General features: G+C 46.4%; 1 protein-coding gene across 3 annotated transcripts in view; it reads left to right on the forward strand.

Annotated features, from left to right (window-relative positions):
• The window catches only part of LOC137430361 (synaptic vesicle 2-related protein-like), a 194,221-nt gene extending 175,268 nt beyond the window's left edge, over nt 1–18,953 (forward strand). For 2 of the 3 annotated variants that reach the window (XM_068121172.2, XM_068121173.2), the window contains exon 16: nt 18,255–18,953. In XM_068121172.2, coding sequence (XP_067977273.2) covers nt 18,255–18,524 — 270 coding nt within the window. In that variant the 3' untranslated portion in view covers nt 18,525–18,953. The remainder of the gene's footprint in view (nt 1–18,254) is intronic. The other variant, XR_010985040.2, reaches the window with a different exon arrangement.
• Nucleotides 18,954–24,049: the final 5,096 nt, after the last annotated feature.

Here is a 24,049-nt window from a genome sequence, read left to right on the forward strand (position 1 = left end):
CTTCCAAATCCTGGTGGCATCTGGTCAAATCTGTTTCTGGTGTTTGTTCCCCCTCCATCCCCTCCCTTACCTCAAATGGCTACACAGCTGACTCCGCACGTGAAAAAGCTGAATGTCTCAACTCTGTGTTTGCCTCTAAATCTTGTGTCCCAAACCCATCCCTCTCTGTACCCACCATACCCAGTCGTACTCAGCTGCTCCTGGACTCTGTGTCCTTCCCTCCTGACAAGGTGGAAAAGTTTCTGTCAACCCTCGACTCTGATTCTGCAACTGGACCTGACGGCATCAGCCCACAGGTCCTAAAATCCTGTTCTTCTGCTCTTTCACTCCCTCTCTCTGTTCTCTTCACCCACTGTTTTGCTCAAGGTCAACTGCCATCTGCTTGGAAATTAGCCAACATCACCGCTTTACACAAAAAGGTGCAAAAACAGATTCCTAGCAACTTCAGACCAATCAGCCTTCTCCCAATTATCAGGAAAGTCATGGAATCCATCATTGCTTCGGATATGAAATCTTTCCTCTTCTCCAATGGCTTGATCCCTGATCATCAATTTGGTTTCAGACCAGGTCACTCTACTCTGGACATGCTGCTTCTGCTGTCTCAACAATGGATGGAGGTCCTCAATGCCAAACAGGAAATTAGAGCTGTCTCCCTCGACATATCACGTGCCTTCGATACGGTCTGGCACTCCGCTCTGCTCACCAAACTCTCCTCCTTTGGTATCCATGGAAATCTCCACGCATGGCTGGCGGACTTCCTCTCTAGTCGTAGTCAACATGTGGCCCTGAATGGGGTTCTCTCATCTCCTCTTCCTGTTCAAGCTGGAGTTCCCCAAGGCAGTGTTCTGGGCCCTGTGCTTTTTCTGGTCTTCATCAATGATCTCTCCGACTCTCTTGATAATCCTCTCTATCTCTTTGCTGATGACTCCACTCTGCCGCTCCATTCCTCATCCCTCAGATCGGCAGTCTACAGCGTCCTCACTCTCTGCAGACCTGGACAAAATCACTGACGGCAAACAAGTGGAACATGTCGTTCAATCCTGACAAATCTCACACTCTTACGATGTCTCTCCGAAAAGACCGACTGGACAACCCTCCCATCCACTTTCTGAATAATCCTCTCCAAGAAGTTCTGTCACCTCAAGATTTTGGGTCTCACTATCTGCCATGATCTTTCCTGGGAAAACCACATTTCAAATCTGGCCTCCAAAGCCAGTCGCCGACTGGGCATCCTCCGTCGTGCGAAGTCCTTCCTTGGCGCACCTGAGCTCCTCACCACATACAAGGCTTTCATCCGCAGCTCAATGGAATACTGCTCTCCCCTCTGGGCTGGTGCTCCTGCCTCACACCTAGCTCCTCTTCATGCTGTTGAAACCAAAGCGTTCAGAATCATTGGAATCTCCCGTGATGAAGCTACCTCCGAGGGCCTTTCACTTACTCACCGCAGGCAGGTTGGTGGTCTTTCTGTCTTCTACCGACTCCTCTCCGGCCTTGCTCCTCCAGCTCTCTCTGGGCTCTGTCCCCCAAATATTCCTGAAGGTCGCACAAGATCTGCCTGCAACCCTCTTATGGTTAAACTGCCAAAATCAAGACTCTCTGCTCACCTTCACTCTTTCATTCCTCTTTTCTCCCGCCTCTGGAACAAACTCCACCACTCCCTTCAATCCCACTCCTCCCTCCAGGTCTTCAAAACAGCTGTTCACCACCATCTCTTATCTTCCCCCATCCAAAAGCTTGATCTTTTCTACCCCCGCTAATTTCACCCCAAATCCTCTTTTTTGAAATACCAACTTCTTTCCTGGAAGTCCTTCGTGTCCTTGTGTTTATACTTCTCCCACCCCCCCCCCCCCCTTCCCACGCCGCCTCCCCCCAAGCCCTCTCCCTCCCACACATTCCCGATGTCCCTCACAAATGTTGTGTTTGTGTGCTTCCCCTTCTCTCCCCATCTTGTCGACCGCTCCCCTTTTTATATACTTTGGTTGTTTGTCTGTTTGATTTGTTTGTGTGATAAATGTTTGCTCTTTCACGAGCCTCGATTATGAATACAAAAAAAGAAAAAAGAAAAAAAAGCTGTTGTTTACAGGTGACGACTTGTAAACCTTTATGCTTGATCAATTTATATGAGAATTACGAGTCTTCCTGTGAGATGTACATGATCTGTGAGATCTACCTCTTGTTTGTTGGAGGTCAGAAAATGCTTCCCGGAATGCTTCTTTGAGTACAAATGCTTCCCAGAGTGCTTACATGGGATGTCATTGATTGCATTTTTGGATCGAGAGGCCAAGTTGTGGTCAGGGGTTTGGATTTTATGCTGTTGAGATTCGATGTCCATTCGGTCTGCTTGTGGAGAATGGCGGGCTGGAGTGAGCCTGCGGGGAGAGCGTGATTTGTGCCGGAAGCGGGGAGTTGTGGCAGGGGGTTGCGGTCTGTGCCGGGGAGTCGGAGATGGCTCGTCTGCCCTGTGGGAGGGACAACGTGGGGTCTTTGATGGACGCCAACGAGGACGAGATGCCGTTTTTAACGTCTATCCGGGGGATGACAGTTTATCATGGGGTTAAGATTCAAATTCAAGCTAGACCCTCTGTCTGGGTGTTTGTCCGTCTGTCTGTCTATCTGTGGGCAGGACGTCTCAGGAAGGTGTGGACGGATTTGTACGAAATTTGGCAATGGTAGGCATTGTGTGACGGCTGGTTACATCATTGATGATTGGATAATGTAAAATTAGAGGCAAGGGGATTTTACAAATGAAGTTTGATTTTTTCAGTAATATCTTGCAGGCATGCTTCACCACGAGACATACATACAAGCAACATGTGTGGTGAATGTTGTATATCTATGGTTGTGAAAGTTGGTATGATGTCGGTTTCTGGGATGTCAGTCGGTGACAGGTGGTCTAACACCTGTGGTGTGGTGTCTGAGACTAACAATGTCTGACAATGACTGACAAGGTCGGTGGTCTGGGAGATCCTCTGGTACATGTGAGTGGCGCACACACTGTGCTGGGAGCTTGTGCCGTGTGCGTACTAATAGTAAGGGCATTTTATGAGATATTTCACAAATCTGTTAACTAAATTGTTACCAAAAAATTTCTTCACCAATATGTTTGTAAAGGTGTGTAATAACATGTGTTAAAATGTTGAAGTTCAACTCCCGTGGGAAACCCAGAAAAAAAGCTGTTGAATTCGGGTACCGAAAAATTATTTTCGAGAATTTTTATTTTTTTTAATCGGCCCTTAAGTAACTTATGAGGGGTCAAATAAGGGTTTTTCATGATTCTGAGTTGATTGTTAACATTTATATTTTCACTTTTACATTTACACACAAAGTAGCTTTTATTTCACATACATATATAATACTCAAGAGTTATTTCTCATTCACAATGTCAGAAGTTTCAACAGTCATTGTCTATGTCTTCTTCAGACTCAACAACATCATGACTGCAGTTTCTGCATGTAATGCCATTACAGACTCCACAGGCCGAGATGCACGTGACCCCATTCTTCTTGCAGCTGCATCGCCGGTTGCTGCAATCTCCATGACAATTACAGCTCGTGAACTGCAATAGCTCCTCAGGAGCCGTGGGGTCCAGTGTTGGAACTGGCTCATACCCATGCACACCTATTGTCCATCCATAGTCACTGGGGTTCAGAGACATGCTCTGTAGAAGGATCCAGTCGTACTTCCAGGATAGATCAACTGGATCACATCTAGTAGTCCAGAATCTTCCATGATGTTACCCATTGATCCAAGATAAGACTTCAGCAGGTGAAAACCACCCAACCTTGGAATGACGGGTAGATTTGCCTGCTTTATTATATTCACAGCCTTCAGCCAAATCGGAAGATCAAAGGTCACTATAGCGACCCCAGCGCGCCGTATGCACTCTTTCAGAGTGGTGAAGATGGTGTTGAGGTCATTAGGGTCTCCTTCAATAACTGGGAGGAACTCGATCTGTGTGCTCTGCTTTGCATCATTAGCATGGATTCTCTTCATCCAGCCATTCCAGTTGGAGTGTGGGAACTCAGGATCGTTGGCTTTGATCACCCACCCCGCTGCCCAGAGTGTGTCACCTGGAGTGAGGAGTGGCTGATCATGAGCCAGGGAGGAGGAAAGCTTAGCGAGGGGGAGAAACATGATCGCGTTCGTTCCTATCTGTTTCCTGTTCGTAAATGGAATAATCTTTACTTCAGTTCCTCTCAGGATCTTAGCTTTGTCGAGTGCCTTCAACTTCACCTGGGGGAAAGCTGCTGTTGTCTGTGGATCTGGCAAAGGTGGTGCCGGAGAGGTGACTTCGATCCAACCCATTGAGTGAAAGGGAGTGTTTCCGTGAATAGAGACAATGTTTAAATCTATATTGTCTCCAACAAACTGAGTGACTGCATTGTTTGTTTCCCCAACCTCCATAAAGACCACCTGATCATTACTTGACAATTCACTTTCACTGGCTGGCACTTTGGCTGTCATCACTGATTGATCCTCAAGCGCAGCATCAACCGCAACCTCATCATTGATCTGTTCATCGGTTTCCTCCACAATGGTGTCAAGAGTGCCAGAAGTATCAGGAACATCATCTCCACTCCTACTATTAAGGAAGCAGTATTTGTAGTTTTGTGTCTCCGTGTAAGACTCGGTGTATCCCAGCCGGTGGAACTTGTTGAGCATCCATTTTGACCCAAATCTATGATCAAGTTGTATGGCAAGCCCCATTTGGTGTGGCAATACTCCAGACCGAGGTCGACAGGCCTTAATAAAATTCTGCCCCCAAACGGCAACTCTTTCGTCTGTCTTGACAATCGGTCTCAAGAACATCTGAAGGCTTGCAGGAACAAGTGTCAGCTGACTATCGATGTCAGTCATACTGTGTGTGGTGGGGTATGACTTTGGACCTAAATCAATCAAGGCAATATCATTGGATATGAACTTGAGTGCCGTCTTTATGATCTGAGTCTTCTCATCTCCATGGTCAAGATTAGCATGATGCGCTCGCAGAATATTGTCGGTGCCATCTTTGAGACAGAGTACATCTGCCCTTCTTTCCTGTGTTGTGAAATACAAGGTGTCTTCGTATTTCTCTAGAAGTTTTATCTTTAGCCAATACTTTGAATAAGAAAGGCTCTTCTCTGGTGACTGATCAAACTCCTGCAGCTTTTCATGGACTTGGTCCATGTTCATTACCCCATGCTCTAATTCTGAGTCTAACCATTCGCAGAATTCAATAAAAACTGCCTCTCGCTCCTCATCAATACTCCTCTGTCCTCTCTTCCTTTTTCCTTCCTCATCAGTCTTGGACAAACTGTCACCTCTCGCAAACATAAGTTTGCATCGCAAATGGTACAGTGTTTCTTCTGCTACCAAGTCGTTGATCCCTTCCAGGCGTCCAGTGACTTCAGTGCCTCAGTCATCCCCGCGACTCCGTGCTGTCTTCAGCAAGCTTGCCTTCAGTGTATCTGCAGTCAAATTATCTGGCACTCTGTATTTCTTTCTAGCTTGTGCTGGATTATTTTTGTAGAGCTGGGCTGGTTGGTTGCAAAGAATGCATACATCCTTATACAGGAGGTCAACTGACTGTGATCTTCTAGAACTGCAGCCAGTTGATGAGCTGAACTCACAAGTAGTGCGTCTTCTCTTCAACTTTGATGACTCTTTCTCTGCCTTTGATGCTTGAGCTGACTTCTTGGTGGTTGCAACAAAGTTGTTGTACAGATCATTTTTACACTTCTGGTGGTACCTCAGTTTTCCTTCCTTTTGAGCCTCCTTCATACGTTCCACAACAGTAACATTTTCGACAGTTTCTGCTTGTTTCAATAAAGTTGAGTATCCCTTTGGAGTTGCCTGTATGAGCCTTTCAGCTGGTGTATCCGAGCGTGCACAGATGAAGCAATTGAGCACAGGTGGAGTAACGTCTTCATCCATATTGCTAGACTCCATGTCCTGCAAAGTAGAAAATGAGATATATTTAGAAATTATTTTTCCACAAAGGAGTGTCTGTGGTGAAATATAAATGTTAACAATCAACTCAGAATCATGAAAAACCCTTATTTGACCCCTCATAAGTTACTTAAGGGCCGATTAAAAAAAATAAAAATTCTCGAAAATAATTTTTCGGTACCCGAATTCAACAGCTTTTTTTCTGGGTTTCCCACGGGAGTTGACCTTCAACATTTTAACACATGTTATTACACACCTTTACAAACATATTGGTGAAGAAATTTTTTGGTAACAATTTAGTTAACAGATTTTCATATGTTTCCCTTACTATTTGGAAGAATTCCCAGGAGGAGTTGATGTCAGAGGCGGTAGAGATGGGAGACCAGTCCAGATGATTGATGGCTGCTTGAAGACCGTGCCAGTTGGCCTGAGTGAAATGCCAGACTCGTCGACGCTGAGGAGGCTCCCTGAGAATGGTCAGAGAGATGCCCACTTTGACAAGCACATGATCAGATGAGCCGATTGGAGCAGAAGAAGAGCAGCAGACATTTTCAGGGAAGTTAGTCATAACCAAGTCCTGAAGAGAAGATGCTCCGTTGACTGAGATCCGGGTCGGGAAATTGACAGATTGTGTCAGTCCCAGTGAGTCGCAGAAGTCCTTTGCTGAGGAGCCATGGCTGGTGAGAGAGGGAACCCACACCCAGTCAACTGGCATGGTGACAATTGAAATCACCACATATGAGGAAGAGCGAGTTGGGATGAGTAGATCATGGATCGAAGAATACTTGTCTACTTCTGTGGCTGGAAATATATTGTTGCGAATATGGAATTTGGCCTCCATATCCGCTTGTAAATATTCCCCTATTTCCCCAATACTCCCCAACTATCCCCAATCCCCCATTCCCTAGTCCCATTGTCTGTAAACAACAATCAGTAGAGCCGACCTTCCCCTTATTCCCCCATTAAATGTCGTGCCCAGGTCCACCGCACCACACGTAGACAACTTTCGGACATCTTGCTAGTTATTCTTAGTCTATGTCAGTTAAGGACTCGTTTCCATTAATTATGACTCTTCGTTGCACCAGAATGTGATTATATGGCACCAGTAGTGAGTTTAGGACCTTTCCCATACCTCCTCCCATCTTCTTCCCCAAACAACAACAACAACAACAGAGGGGCACGGCGCTGCGCGGGGGGGAGTGTGCGTCCTGACACCGGCTCGGTTAGCCGCCATTGACAATGCGCTCCAGACCATGCGCTCCACGGGGTTACCACAAAGGGGCTGGCTGTCAGCTCCTCGTCAAGGGCGGAGCCTGGTAAACCCCCCGCATGCACCCAATGAGAAGCAACGTGCCGATTCCACGAGGCGGAGCTAACGAGCCGAGGGCGTGTCACTCCCAGTCCCCGCCGGATATACGCGGCCACGTAGCGGACGTGACGTCAGATGCGCCCCCGCCCCCCAGCTTGAGCAGACAAGACGCCATCCGAGCGCTGCGACCTCCCCGCATCTCTAGACCGGACCGGGTCGACCCTGTCCTTGAGCCAAGAGTGAGTACACCTTGAGCCATCGATCCTGCCTTTCCTAGCCATCAAACCCCGTGTGAGTCAGCCTTTTGTCCCGTTTATCTGTCGTCTGTTGGGAATAATATAAGAGTGTGTCTAAGTGCTTGTCTTTCTATGCTGTACCTCTCGTCCCTGTAATCTGACCTTCCGCCTTAATATAACCTCCTCCGGAGGTCTTGAGAACTGAACCCTGGGTGTCGTGTCATTTGAAACCCAGCCGTGTGTCCTTTTCCTTTATTGCCTTTATTGACCTAGCGTAGCGCGATTAGTCAACCTTCGGGTATAATCGGGTAACCTGTGCAGACGTGGTCATACCAAAACCGCTCGGTAAATAACATCTAAGCCACGTCTGTAACAATTGGTGTCGAGGAGTGGAATTCGAACCCGGGACTAAATTTATTAGGCCCAAATTTGTAACAATTAGAATCGATTCGGAGCGCGTTTCCCGCGCGTTGTTAGGCCCAAACCAGGGAGGGAGAATCGATTCAGAGCGCGTTTACTGCGCTCGACGAAATTATAACGGCCGAAATTTGTTTTGTTGTATAAAAACCCGAATTTTGAAAGTCGCGCTATGGCAGACCAAGACAGCTGGGGTCCGGTAGGGGAGAGTGAGGCAGGGTCGGTCCAGGACCAAATTGAGGGACATGAGGGACAGGAGGAGAGCGAAGCAGCGAGGGTAGCAGACGCACAAAATAGCGTCGTTGTGCCCGACATTGCGGGAGCGCAAAATGGCGCCTCGCTGATCACCGCGCCCGCGACCGTGGCAGCGCCGCCGATGGATTTGAACCTTTTTTTAATACAAATGAAGGCCCATATGGACAAGAATAATGAAGAAATGGAAAACAGAATGAGGAGGGCAATGTCAATGAGGGACGAAGCGAGGGCTCGGAGGAAGCAATTGGGGGTAATGGGAAACGAAATGGGGGTAATGAGGGACGAAGCGAGGGGTACTGGTGAGAAGGTAGACAAAAATTTTGAGGGGTTAGACAACGGGATAAAAGAAGTGAAAAATGGGTTAATGGGGGTAGAAAATAGAATGGCTGCCCAGGAGAATCAGATAGAGGGAGTGAAAACTGGGTTAGAGGGGGTAGAAAATAGAATGGCTGCCCAGGAGAATCAGATAGAGGGAGTGAAAACTGGGTTAGAGGGGTTAGAAAACAGAATGGAAGGCAAATTGAGGGACATGAGGGACCAAGCGGAAAGGGAAGTTAACCAAATGGGGCAGCAGATAGAGGGGGTCAGAATGGGGGTAGAAACCAAACTGGATGCTCACAGGGAGGAAATGGAGCAGATGAGGGTGGCATCTGGGCAGGAGATGCAAGTGATGGGAGAGGAGATCAGAAGAGGAGTGAGTGAGGAGGTCGGAGGAGTGCGCGAGGAGGTGAGGCACTGTAGGGAGCACATGGAGAAGGAGGTGAGAAAGGGGACTGTAAAGTTACAAGGGGGCATAGAGGACCTGACGCAGGAGGTGGAGCAGCTGACGGTGGGACAGACGGAGTTAGTGGAGCAGGTTCAAAGGAACACTGCGGTATTAGGAGGTTTAAAAGCGACACAGAGAGAACTAAAAGATGACTTGGTGGCGACGAAGAGGGAATGTCAGATGGTACGTGAGGGACTGACAACGAGGTTGGACGAGGTGATAGAGGTAATGGAGACGAAGGACCGGCAGGTGAGGACGCACCTGGAAACGGTCAAGGTAGCCTTAGAGGATGAGCTTGAGGAGACGTACCGGGGAATGAAAGAGGTGAAGCAGAAACTAGAAGAAGTGGAAGAAGGGATGAGCGAAATTAAGAAGCGACGGAGAGGGGATAAGAAAGAGATAAAAGAGGAGATAAAAGAATTGGTCCAAAGTCTGTGTTTGGATCGTGATGATGTGCTCATTAACCGGATGAGGGATTCGCAGGTGATGGAGGAGAAGCGAAGAGGAAGAGGACCCGGTGTAAGTGGTGACCAATATGGTCGTGCGTATGATGCGCCAGGGGATTTAATAAGCTTGGGGGTCGAGATGGACCCGGGTGTTCGTGAGAGGCCGTTGGTGAAGTGTGCGACAGGTCTGGTGTGCGAAAGAGGAGGTGTGCGAGAAAGTCCGACTCTGGGGTGTGTGAGGAAAAAGTGCGTGCCAAGGAGTAGTGAGGGTGCTGGCGAGAGTGAGTCGGTCGTAGCGCGTGTGCGAGGGGGCACATGGAAGCGCGGTGTGGTAAGTGTTGCAGAGGGTGTGACGGGAGAGTGTGCGCGAGAAAGGTGTGTGACGGACAGGTGCATGAGGAAAGAGTGCGCTGTCAGAAGTAAGGAAGAGTGTCCACCTGTGGTGAGTGTTACAGAGGGTGTAACGGGAGAGTGTGCGCGAGAAAGGTGTGTGACGGACAGGTGCACGAGGAAAGAGTGCGCTGTCAAGAGTAAGGGTGAGTGCGCTGTCAAGAATGGAGGTGAGAGTATTGAGAGTGACAAGGAGAGTGAGTTGGTTATGACAGGTGAGCGAGTATGTACACCTGGGATGGAAGGATGCACACCTGGAATGGTAGAGCGTGAGTGGGAATGCACGCTGGAGTTGGTGGTGAGGCACGTGGTTGGGTGTGCGAATGAGGGCACACCTGTGATTGTCACAGAGGAGGTGACCGAGGAGGGGGCGCGAAGCGGTGTATTGGTGAGGTGTGCGAGCAACGAATGTGTGCCAAAGTGTTCGGTGGTCAGGTGTGTGACCAAGGCTGTGAGTGGAATGGGTGTACCTGGGTGTGTAAGGAAAGGTAGCATGGGAACGGCTGGATGTGTGAGCAAGGAACGGGCTGCGGGGTGTAAGCGTCCAGGTGAAGCATCGACGTTAGACGGGTTAGAGGTTAGAGCGACTTATAGCCGAATCGGGCCCTCGGTGCGTGCTGGGCCTCGCTTTGAACGGCCGCGTCCGTGCTCCACTAGGCGGAGCGGTCAGCCCGATAGAAAGGGTCGTCATGGCGACCACTTTTTGGTGAGGCATTCCGGCAGGCCGAGATCGAGCCATGGGATGGCTCCGTGCCGAGATGGTGCGTGGGATCTCGGCCCGGGTAAACCTCCTTCCCTGCACCGAATGCGGGATGTATCCAGCCGCTGGCACAGAACAACCCGCATTCATGGCTTGGCTTTACGAAGCCGGGCTTTGGACAGGGATTGGCGCACCGAGAGGTATTAGTGAGGAGACTGGGTGATGAGGATAGTGTTTTGGCCCCAAAATTAGAGAAAAACAAAATTTGATGATTGGCAAGGGATTGGCAGTAGTGATTGGCAGATGATGGGCAGTGATTGGCAAATTTTTGATTTATTGAAATTTGATGTGCAAAATTGGTAGTGAGAGACCCCCGATGTGGTGGGATGGCAAATCCACCATCCTTCCCATGTGGGGGCAAAGGAGCAATAGCTTATGGGGTGTATGGCAGTGAAAACTAGCCCGGGTGGGTTAGGTTATATTGATAGGGATCTAGAGAAGATGACATTAGGTGACGTTAAGTTTAGTTAGTGACTGATACCTGTAGTGGGGACGCAGGTAGTTTAGTGTGGATTATAATGACGTGGGAGCGCAATAGTTTAAAGGGACGACTGAGAAGCGCAAGTTTCAGAGGGGAGTAGTTGGCTGAGATGATGCCGTGGGTGTGAGGATTGAACAGGTGAGAATGGAACAGGTGTGATTGCACAGGTGTGCGACTGAACAGGTGTGTGGAGCAGTGTATGAGTAGTGAGTGTGTGGATCAGCGCGAATGCGCTTGGGGAGAGAAGGGTGCAGGTGGCACCAGGTGTGAGAGCACAGGTGTGCAAGTGCAGGTGTGTGGAGAGAGTTGGAGTAAGTGGTACGGAGTGGTGTGCATGGTGCGACGGTGTGGATGGGGGAAGAGTGGACCCCTTTCACGGATACCCGGGGCGGGTAGTGTAAGTGTTAGGTAGAGGGTACAGGTAAATTGTGGTTGGATATTGGCATTTGTGGTGCGGTTGCAGAATGATGTTTGGATGGGTGCATTAGTGTCGTGGAAATGGCTGGGCGTGTAGCCTGTTAGTGTGTGTAGTTGGTTGGGCACTCCACCACTGTGAGGATGTCGGCCAGGTGAGGCCGCAGGTGGGCTCTGGGAGCCGGTAGTTGTGAGTGGGTGCCTGAGGATCCCGGGTGTGGATCGGGTAGCCCAGTGCCAGAGAGGGCACCGAGTGGGGAGAGCGCCAGAGGGCCTGCCCCAGTTAGTTAGGTTAGGGTGAGGAGCTAGGTAAGCTCGGGTGGCAACTGCAGTGGTGGAGGTGTGCAGGTGGGTAGACCCACTGGGAGAGGTACACGCCACAGCCCAGAAATTGTGCGAGGGCACCGGGAGATGAATCGGGGGAGTGAGACCCCAAATTGAAAAGCACCACAGTTGGCCAATGGGAATTGGTTTTTAGAACCCATAGTGTAAGAGGGCCAATGGTTTGGCCGGAGAAAGACCCCGGGTAGTGTAAAGTTGTTAAAGTCATTTAGGAAATAGTTAGGATTGATGAACCTGTCGCACCATACGCAGCCACTTACCTGTGGTGATGATGATGACTCCACACCTGTGTTTTCTTTGTTTTGTTGCAGGAAATGAAATTGCTGTGTGGATTGTGAGACGCATCACGACGTGGATGAGACATTGGAGTGATTCCATCTCTCCCTCCCTAGGAGGGACTGATAATGAATTGGTGATGGCAAATTATGATGTTGAGTTGGAGATGGCAAATTTTGATGAAAGTTGAAAATGGCAAATTTGATTGGTTAGGAGGGAGAGAAGACGAATTTGGTTTATGGGAGGAACGGGGAAGACAGTAGGGATGTTTGTTGATTTGTAAAGTAGATGTTTATGGGTAGTGTTGTGTTTTGTGGATACAGTAAGGGGTAAGGGAGGGGCCATGTAGGTTACCTGGTGGGGGGGGGGGGGGGGGGGGGAGCGTACGGTAGGAACGTACCTGTCTCACCTGGTTCCCATGTGCCCCCAGTGTGCATTACCTTGCATTGCGTGCACTTTTGCGCCCTTACCACCTTACTCACTTGTCTGCTTCTTTTGTCTCCCACCTCCGAGGATCTGGCTTTGGGGTAGAGAGAGAGGAGAGAGAGGTGCTGGCTACGCAGTTGTGGGCCTGCACTTTCGCTGCTTGCTGCTTGGATCGATACACCATATGGACCGCAATGTTTGTGGCCACCCACAATGGACCGCAGCTCTTTTGCGGCCAAGCACCACCCGTGGAAGGACCTATGGGTCAACGTGGCACCTATGCCAAACAGGTGAACCACTAACAGTTGACACCACTGAAGGCCACAATATAGAAATGGACGCGGTTGGCACCTTTCTTTATTTTTTGAAAGAGGCAAGAAGGCCAAGTGCACCACACGAAGGCAAGACCAGCGGCAGAACATCGGCCGGCTGCGACACCACCGGTGATTTATAGACACTTTATTGGTGCACCGGATGGTGCTCACTGTGTGATGGGGTGGTGCTTGATGCTTGGAAGGGGTGCTCTGCACATTATTAAAGGCCGTAGGCCACAGAGCACTCGTGGGTTGGTGTATCGATGCTAGCATGCGTGCTCTCTCTATGCATAACATCTGCATGTGTTCCTCCAAAAACAGGTCCTGGATCGTAGTGTAAATATCAGCGTAGTCTTGTGTAAATAATGCTCCCTACCGGCTGTATGTTTAGTTTGAGGATTCTTTCCGGATTCGGTTATCCTGTGGGTGTGTTTCTGTGAGGAGAAGGGTGCAACGTCGCAGGGGGACATATTTACTCATTTGTGAATATCTGTAAAACTGTCGCACTCAGGGTAGAGTTAATAGTAGAGGGAACTACATTGCGTGCCACACTAAAGTAGGTAAAAATTTATCGGGTCGGGACGCCCCGAGGGTAGAGAAGGGTGCAATGTTGCGAATATGGAATTTGGCCTCCATATCCACTTGTAAATATTCCCCTATTTCCCCAATACTCCCCAACTATCCCCAATCCCCCATTCCCTAGTCCCATTGTCTGTAAACAACAATCAGTAGAGCCGACCTTCCCCTTATTCCCCCATTAAATGTCGTGCCCAGGTCCACCGCACCACACGTAGACAACTTTCGGACATCTTGCTAGTTATTCTTAGTCTATGTCAGTTAAGGACTCGTTTCCATTAATTATGACTCTTCGTTGCACCAGAATGTGATTATATGGCACCAGTAGTGAGTTTAGGACCTTTCCCATACCTCCTCCCATCTTCTTCCCCAAACAACAACAACAACAACAACAACAGAGGGGCACGGCGCTGCGCGGGGGGGAGTGTGCGTCCTGACACCGGCTCGGTTAGCCGCCATTGACAATGCGCTCCAGACCATGCGCTCCACGGGGTTACCACAAAGGGGCTGGCTGTCAGCTCCTCGTCAAGGGCGGAGCCTGGTAAACCCCCCCGCACGCACCCAATGAGAAGCAACGTGCCGATTCCACGAGGCGGAGCTAACGAGCCGAGGGCGTGTCACTCCCCGCCGGATATACGCGGCCACGTAGCGGACGTGACGTCAGATGCGCCCCCGCCCCCCAGCTTGAGCAGACAAGACGCCATCCGAGCGCTGCGACCTCCCCGCATCTCTAGACCGGACCGGGTCGACCCTGTCCTTGAGCCAAGAGTGCACCTTGAGCCATCGATCCTGCCTTTCCTAGCCATCAAACCCCGTGTGAGTCAGCCTTTTGTCCCGTTTATCTGTCGTCTGTTGGGAATAATATAAGAGTGTGTCTAAGTGCTTGTCTTTCTATGCTGTACCTCTCGTCCCTGTAATCTGACCTTCCGCCTTAATATAACCTCCTCCGGAGGTCTTGAGAACTGAACCCTGGGTGTCGTGTCATTTGAAACCCAGCCGTGTGTCCTTTTCCTTTATTGCCTTTATTGACCTAGCGTAGCGCGATTAGTCAACCTTCGGGTATAATCGGGTAACTTGTGCAGACGTGGTCATACCAAAACCGCTCGGTAAATAACATCTAAGCCACGTCTGTAACAATATGTACAAATACGCCCTTTCCGTGTCATGCCAATATTTATTCATTCTAATATATTTTCCATACATTCACCGGCAGCCCGCCACTACACCACACACCATTCTGAAGCACACACCCTGACCTTCACCGGCACACATCTCTTTGTACAATCTTGTCTGACCATTCTCATCCATTCATATTCCTTCCGCACCATTCAAGACACGCACATAGCCATGCACCCATTTTAGCTCATGAACAATCATGTATTTCATTCATTCTTTCGTTCTACCAAAAATCATTCCATTCATTCCTTTGGAGCTCCGTATTTTTCCTTCTCCTGAACTGGGCATAATTCTGCATGCTCGATCCAACTCAATTTCCTGATTGTGAGTTTACCTCGTCTCTACCTGACCTTGTAGTTTCCACTACCCTACCCTAACATGCCCGCCCACCTGGTAGGTGTGCTTCTGGTGCGGGCTTCATTCCGCCACCAGGAATTCCTCCCATTTTGGCCATTTCTCACTGAAGGTTCTGGTTTGGCTCAACCCACTGTCTCCCTTCTCTCACCGCGGCAAATCCATGTCTTTTGAACAAAAAATGCACCGGAGTTTTGCGAAGAGATACTACTTCCTTTCCTGTCTTGTTACCCATTTCCCCTATAGGCTTATCCTTCCTGGAGTGATTTTGGCGTATGACGTCTGCCTTTACCTCACACACCCCTCCCCTGCCAACCGAACCCTCTACCCTCTTGGTTCAACAATACCCTTGTTACTCCGGATCAATCGTCCGTACTTTACAATTTCTCGTTTCGTGCCTTTCAAGCACGGCGGCCGACAGAGACGAATAAAACCCAGAGGAAGAGCTCGGAGCACAATTTGGAATCCCTTTTTAAGCACAGAGGCTTACCTTTTTAATCAAATCAATTGTCGCGGCTTGTCTCCTCTCAGTTGTTTCAAGCTTGTCCAGAACTGCCTTTGGAGCTGCCCAGCTGTTGCAGTTGTACAGCATCAGTGAGACACTGGTTGTAATGTGCAAGCATAGTTTGGTTGGCAAGGGGATCCTCGAACCGCAGATCCAGAGCTACCAGAATGATTGGAAAGCAATGCAAAGAGCCCAGAAATGTACTCTTCCTACATTTATCTTTACCCCTGACTTTCAAGTGACAAGACTGAACACCTATTTGAACTTAAGTTTACAGCTCATACCACGCTGCCTCCCTTAGGACTGGTGAGTTCACCTCCATGATTGACACAGAATCACCATTAAAATTATAATAAAAAGAGGTTGGACAAAGGGAAACCTGGATACGTGGGACACAATACCCCCAACTCTACATCCATTATAATTGGCACACACATACCAGTATTTACATTAACATGAAAATACAAGAGAGTTTACCATTCTTTCCCACACACATTTCAATATCCAAAGTAAAATAATAAATCAGAACCTTGTATCTGGCTCAATTGAAATGGCAAAGGAAGACGATAATCTTCTTCTGTACCTATAATACTGTCACTTCGTCCTCGGTCTTATTAGTCCCCTACCGGTGTACACCGGAGGGGACTATAGGTTTGCACGCCGTCCCTCCGTCCGTCAGTCCGTCAGTCGGTCAGTCCGTCACGCAAAGAACAGTTTTCCGGACTTTTTTTCTAAACGCTTAATGCTAATGATTTCAAACTTGGCACATCGTTTCCTCATGACAAGTTACAGATCAAGTTCGAACTTCACGACGTTTCGATCATTTTTAACAAAGTTGTGGCACTTTGAACTTTGGGAATTCTGATAATTCTGATGATCCTTAACTCAGCGCCATTTTAACTTTTAATTTCCTTTAAAAAAGATTTTCTCTGCAATAATAGGACCGATTGAGATCAAATTTTCACCGTAGGGGAGACTCGGTCTGTAGAATATTTTAATGGTAATTATGACGTCACAGGTCACGTGGTTCGGCCGCCATATTGTTTTTCGTGAAAACACGAAAACCCCTTTTTCTCTGCAACGGCTGAACAGATCGAGGCCAAACTTTGCAGGCAAAATCACATACCCATGACGAACAAAAAAGTCAGCGAGCATGACGTCATGCATCACATGGTTTCAGAGTTATGACGTTTTTAAGCATGAACCTTTAAAACCGAGCTCCTCCCTCATTTTTGATCCAATCGAGGGGAAACTTCACAAATCTGTTCAGCATGTCAATCTACTAAAATGTCCTTTTGGAATTTGTGATAGGGCGCGTGGTTTGGCAGATATCGTTAATTAAACGTAAATAAAAAAAAAAAAAGGGATATCTCTTGATTCGCCAGTACCTCAGACCGCGAGTTGTTAATTATATAATTCACACAGTGCAATACGTGCAGGCCGTTCCACGGAGCGACCTTGCGGGCTTATCAACGAGGCGAGGTGTGACACACATGTGTCTCAGCATACCTCAGATCAAGTTTGAAAACCAGCATCAACCGTGCATAAATTTGCATATTCGATCATTTTTGACAAAGTTATGCCACTTTGAACCTTGGTAGGGGGCATGTATTGCAGCGCAATACTCAGAATGCTTGTTTTTCTTATGCTGGTTCCTCGCTACATACGTCTGTCAAGTAATATGTTATATTTTCTGTTTTTGTTTCCAAATTCGAGGCTCAGGGAAGAACGAGAACACAGAACGGACCAGAGGACAACGGAAGAAGAACATAGTATAAATGGAGGGGAGAAGACGACAACAACAGTAGGGTAGAGGGGCATGGAAGAATGCACATGGGGAACAATGGGATGAAAGAGAGGGGGGAGAACACATGGGTTGAACAAGCTTGATACAAGCTCAAATAGAGCATGACAAAGAAAATGGGGATAAACTGGGGATGAAACAGAAATTGAAGTACATTGGGAAGAATGGGAAGAATGAGATGAGATGAGAGAAAGAGAGATGAGATGAGATGAGATGAGATGAGATAAAGAGAGAAAGAGAGAAAGAGAGAGAAAGAGAAAGAGAAAGAGAAAGAGAAAGAGAAAGAGAAAGAGAAAGAGAAAGAGAAGAGAAGAGAAAGAGAAAGAGAAAGAGAAAGAGAGAAAGAGAAAGAGAAGAGAGAAAGAGAGAGAGAGAGAGAGAGAGAGAGAGAGAGAGAGAGAGAGAGAGAGAGAGAGAGAGAGAGAGAGAGGGGGTAGAGGGAGAGAGAGAGAGAGAAGGACAGGGGGTGAAGAAGCTTGATACAAGCTCAAGTAGAGCATGAAACAGGAATTAAACAAAAAAAAAAAAACGAAGAAGAGGGTGAGGGAGAGGGCCGGAGACATCATCTGGAAAGGAAGGGCTGGTCTTGCAGTGGTTTAATGGGGGTACAAAAGATCATGAGTATTGATGGGGGATGACCGGAGGTGGTCGGGAACAACCGTCTTAAAACCCTCGAGGGAAGAATGGGATTGAACAGACTAAGGAAGTTGGTTCCACAGTGGAGGTGAGCAGTGAGCTTGGATTTTGGGAGTTTCACCCAAAGCGGGCTACTAGCAGACCTCTTGCGCCCTGCAGAAACCTGGGGGACAAAGAAAGGAAGGGAAAGAGGATGCGAGAACAGAAAAGAGGTGGTAGAAAATAGAGACCACCGACTTGCCTGCAATGCAAGGGCAACAGGTTCAGATACTTCATGTGTAACGACAGTTATTCTTGCACAACATCACTTTTTGCAAGCAACGTTTTACAAATGCGACGCGTACTGCAAGTTTTATGACAATATTACGCAGATTCGTGATTATCCAGTTGTGCGGACATTAAGCACGAGTTGTGGTAAGGTAAAATGCAGTTTCTGTGTGCAGGTTGCCTCAACTCGTACTGCAGAAGCTGTCTACGCATCGCTCTCATTTCTGGCCTGCATCGCAGTTCTGCTCCTCCCATTCGAGACCAAAGGCCAGAGACTAAATGACTCGAGGATGCAGGATTCTCATGGATTGGAAATGGTGATGGACAGTGAAAAACGGCCTGAAAATTGCACACCCCTTGTAACCCAAAAAGTCGAGTTTCAAAGTTCAAAAGACATGTTGTCTCTGAATTCCGGGATTGCTGCAGAACAGGAGTGTTCGTCATGATGTCAAAGTTTTGCTACCTTTTTGTGGGGAGTGGTTGTACTACCTTGCTGAAGTTTTAAAAGTTGTTCGTTTTGCTCTATGATCGTGGCTGTTTAGTGTAGATCATGTCGATATTGCTTCTTTATATTTTGTTGTTCGAATATTAAATAATACTGTACCATTTTGTTACAACAGTGTTATACCAATTTGTTCCTCAGCTATGTTTTTAAACAATCACTGAATATCCCTCTATCAGTGTTTAAAAAACACTGCAGATGTAATACCACAGGTGCCCTCCAATATCTTTTTGTGATCTAAAATTGCTTTCCAAGTAAAAATTACTTTTGTCTGTCATTTTCACCTGTTAACTATTGATGCAAAAAAGTTTTTATGCACTCTGCTCAGGTTGCCTTTATCATTGAAATTATGAATAAAAAAATCCCAATTTTAGTGAATGTCGTACTGTCCCGGTGTGTACCCCGGTTTAGAATAGGTACACCGTATCCCTGCGCATCGTAAGAGGCGACTAAGGGTTGGCGCCAGGAAGGGCATCCGGCCATAAAAACATTGCCTCAAACAGGGAACCATGATTGTCATGGGGCCCGCAAGGCTAACCCCCGCTCTAGCGGGGAAAATGGCCTTAAAACGATCATTCATTCATTCAGTGAATGTCGTACTGACTTTCTAAGGAAGGGGTTTCTGGTTCCGGATTCTTATCGTGGATGCATTGCCTCATCTTCGTGAATTCTTATTCAATAACTAACAAGAATGACCGCACTGTGGTCACAATTTGCGACACTATAGATATATATACATACATATATATATATATATATATATATATATATATATATATATATATATATATATATATATATATATATATATATATATATATATATATATATATATATATATTGTCGTGTCACCGGGGATAAGGCCCCAAGAGGACGAATGGCCAAAGCTATCTTAAACTCCAAGGCATATACCCAACTTGGCGGTATTATCTTTTCACGCATGCTTTCACCAAGACGCTCCATCCTAATTGGACAAGTGCGTGCCAGAGTCATTGACAACCGGCAGCCCGGATCCGATTGTTTAAAGTTTGAACTGAATCGATCGAAAAATGACTGCAGAGAGGCATTTTAAAGGTTTTCAATATGGCTTCCAGGTCACATGACCTATGACATCATCCTTATGACATACATTACCAGTCAAAAGTTTTAGAACACCTCAATTTTTCCAGTTTTTATTGAAATTTACGCAGTTTAATGTCCAGTGAATAACCTGAAATGGTACAAAGGTAAGCAGTAAACTGCTCGAGGTTAAAAAAAAGTTTAGGTCAGCAAAAACGGGAAAATAATGTAAATTGCACAGTGACATGGTAAAAAAAAATGCCTTCTTCAGGAAACAAGTCATGGTTTAAAGTGCAAGTAAAGTGATAATATATATTGGGCCTTATTAGGGAGAATTATGTTCATTTTTAACATTTATTTGGCAATACACAATATATAGTGATTATAGTTAACATAATTAGCATATTTTTGCCATTTTTCAACACATATCTTCATATGCAATAAACCGGAAGCGTTCGGCATTTTCCGGAATGTGACGTCACGAAAAGACTTCGCCTGCGAACAGATGATTTATCGCCATCACAAAGCTATCGCGTTGATTTGCCGTGTGATGTTTACCTGATTATTTTTACTTATTGTGTGTTTCAATTGACAATGGTATGGAAGTGTGTGGCGTACGGCTGTTCTGCCAGTTATTGTGTGAAGTGTGTTATTGTGATATGTGTGATTATTGTGATACCTGCGCAGTCGTTGCCGACACCAGTGACTTTATCAACCCTATGACATCAATATATCCGGAGGAAAGCAGACCATCTATATATCCGGAGGAAAGCAGACCATCTATGTATCCGGAGGAAAGCAGACCATCTATATATCCGGAGGAAAGCAGACCATCTATATATCCGGAGGAAAGCAAACCATCTATATATCCGGAGGAAAGCAGACCATCTATATATCCGGAGGAAAGCAGACCATCTATATATCCGGAGGAAAGCAGACCATCTATATATCCGGAGGAAAGCAGACCATCTATATATCCGGAGGAAAGCAGACCATCTATATATCCGGAGGAAAGCAGACCATCTATATATCCGGAGGAAAGCAGACCATCTATATATCCGGAGGAAAGCAGACCATCTATATATCCGGAGGAAAGCAGACCATCTATATATCCGGAGGAAAGCAGACCATCTATATATCCGGAGGAAAGCAGACCATCTATATATCCGGAAGAAAGCAGACCATCTATATATCCGGAGGAAAGCAGACCATCTATATATCCGGAGGAAAGCAGAACATCTACATATCCGGAGGAAAGCAGACCATCTATATATCAAGGATCATTTTACCTGTGGCACCTGCAATGGAATCTACTGTGTTTCACGGTCACTTTATAAAAACCTACCTACATCAACCATCCTACATCATCGGTGAAACCATCCTACAACCATCCTACATCCATCCTGCATCATCGGTGAAACCATCCTACAACCATCCTATATCATCGGTGAAACCATCCTACAACCATCCTACATCATCATCCATCCTACATCATCGGTGAAACCATCCTACAACCATCCTACATCATCATCCATCCTACATCATCGGTGAAACCATCCTACAACCATCCTATATCCATCCTACATCATCATCCATCCTACATCATCGGTGAAACCATCCTACAACCATCTTACATCATCATCCATCCTACATCATCGGTGAAACCATCCTACAACCATCCTACATCATCATCCATCCTACATCATCGGTGAAACCATCCTACAACCATCCTACATCCATCCTACATCATCATCCATCCTACATCATCGGTGAAACCATCCTACAACCATCCTATATCCATCCTACATCATCGGTGAAACCATCCCACAACCATCCTACATCATCGGTGAAACCATCCTACAACCATCCTACATCATCATCCATCCTACATCATCGGTGAAACCATCCTACAACCATCCTATATCCATCCTACATCATCATCCATCCTACATCATCGGTGAAACCATCCTACAACCATCCTACATCATCGGTGAAACCATCCAACAACCATCCTACATCATCGGTGAAACCATCCTACAACCATCCTACATCATCATCCATCCTACATCATCGGTGAAACCATCATACAACCATCCTATATCCATCCTACATCATCATCCATCCTACATCATCGGTGAAACCATCCTACAACCATCCTACATCATCGGTGAAACCATCCTACATCCATCCTACATCATCGGTGAAACCATCCTACATCCATCCTCCATCATCATCCATCCTACATCATCGGTGAAACCATCCTACATTCATCCTACAACCATCCTACAACCATCCTACATCCATCCTACAACCATCCTACATCCATCCGACATCATCGGTGAAACTGGACGACAGTTTGGTCAAAGAATCCTTCAGGTAAACCCGTTCCTCGTCACTTTAACCAGGTAGGACACACTATTCATCATCACGTGACATTCTGTTTGTGGTTGGGTTCTCCAACTCGAACATGGAGGAACAACAACTCCCGGAAACTCAACGAACAGGATTTCATCCACAAACTTGGAACGTCCATTGATCAGTGCAAAAGAGTTTGAATGATTTTTTTCTTTCTGTTTCAATATGACATTACCAATCGGTTCATGACGTATTACCAATCAATACTCATCCGTCACCATCTTTTCTTTCAGTCTCTTCAATTAATTTCCATCATGATTCTTCTTCCTCCTCTCTCTCCCCTTTTCAATCTGTTCCCTTCATAATTCTTCCTCCTCTCCTCTCCCTCCTCTTTTCAATCTGTTCCCTGCATAATTCTTCCTCCTCTGCAATTCATTTCCATCATGATTCTTCTTCCTCCTCTCCCTCCCCTTTTCAATCTGAAATCCCGGGTGTTGTGTTATGCAGTTCACATCCATCATTCCCTGAATTCGACGTGCTGTGTGTCCAATCTCGTGACGACACGTCGATTCCCTGACTGTGGCCATTGCTTGGCAGTGACCACATGTACACCTGCAACAAAACACGACACTCATCAACACATTATGTTATGTCCATAAGCGGCGATACTTAAAATACTTGGCATTCATGAAAGTATGTACATTTATATTTAGTTAAGAACTCACCAGTCACTGTTTCCCATTCTGGATGCTTCTTCCTCGACATTTGTATTTCGCGGTCCGCCATTAGCCTGATTAGCGTCGCGCTCCGGCTCGAACATATAGGGTTTAATCCCAGCAAAATCCACATTAAATTCCTCAATCTCTTCTCTGACAAATCCATTGCAAGAACTTCCCTCATCCTCCGAAAATTCCAGCACAAACTCGCTCTCACTCCCACTCAAATCCTCAAATTCCACAAGTATTTCTGCACTCGCTGATGCCATAGTTGTTCTCGATTGGCCTATTGTCTTTTCGTGACGTCACAGATGCGCCCCGCCCACTTTTGAAATTCATTCGGGAAATTTCCAGGAAAAAGTGTTTTTCTCATAGTTAAAATAATATTTCAAAGATTTCATTTCAGTAAAACATAACTTCAGGATATCTATATTATAATAGCCGTAGATGATTCTGTCTGTCTGTCTGTCTATCTGTTGGGTGTCTGTCCGGGGTGTGGCTTACTCGGTTTGCAGAGTAGCTCCACCCATAGCTCCACCCATTCTGGGAGTGGCTATAAACAAATATCCACCATTTTATTAACTCGCATAGCTTTGAGTCCTGTTTTGTAGGCCCGTGGTGTCTTGCTCTCCCCCAGTTTTATTTCAAATCAAATTCGATAAATCATTTCATTTTTCACAGTCGCTAACATAGTTTTAGACTCGGTTGAAAAAAAACGGGAAGAAAATCCGATGAAAGTTGCCGTTTATAGAACGAAATGAATTCTCAAAGGCCTGTAACTTCAAGGCCATTGAGTCTCTCTCACGCCTTTATCTCCAATCTAACTCACCATATGATTTCATTTTTATCGATGGTTTTACTTTTAGACTCGGTGTCAGCAATAATTGAGAACAATCCACACACGCGGGAAAATGCAGAGATATATTTTTTAAAATCGCGTCATGGTGTATCATACACCGCCCAACATGACACCGCCGGCAATGTGTCGATATATATTAAAAATTCGCTTTTGCTTTTCCGTTATGATATATTACTATTTCGTTTGATGACAGTCGTCACAAAAACGTCAACAATGATGCCGACATATTTCTTCGTTTTTATTTCATTCAACATATTAGCCGGAAGTAAAATATGTTTCAGGAAATTACCGAGATATTTCTTCGTTTTTTTTATTAGTTATGTGCGCATACACTTTAAATAGGTTTATTTGAAATCTTTAATTTTCCACAAACATTCCACACACGCGGGAAAATGCAGAGATATATTTTTTAAAATCGCGTCATGGTGTATCATACACCGCCCAACATGACACCGACGGCAATGTGTCGATATCTATTTT

Source organism: Myxine glutinosa, chromosome 6 (assembly GCF_964187855.1).
Source record: "Myxine glutinosa chromosome 6, kmMyxGlut1.1, whole genome shotgun sequence".
Lineage (NCBI taxonomy): Eukaryota > Metazoa > Chordata > Myxini > Myxiniformes > Myxinidae > Myxine > Myxine glutinosa.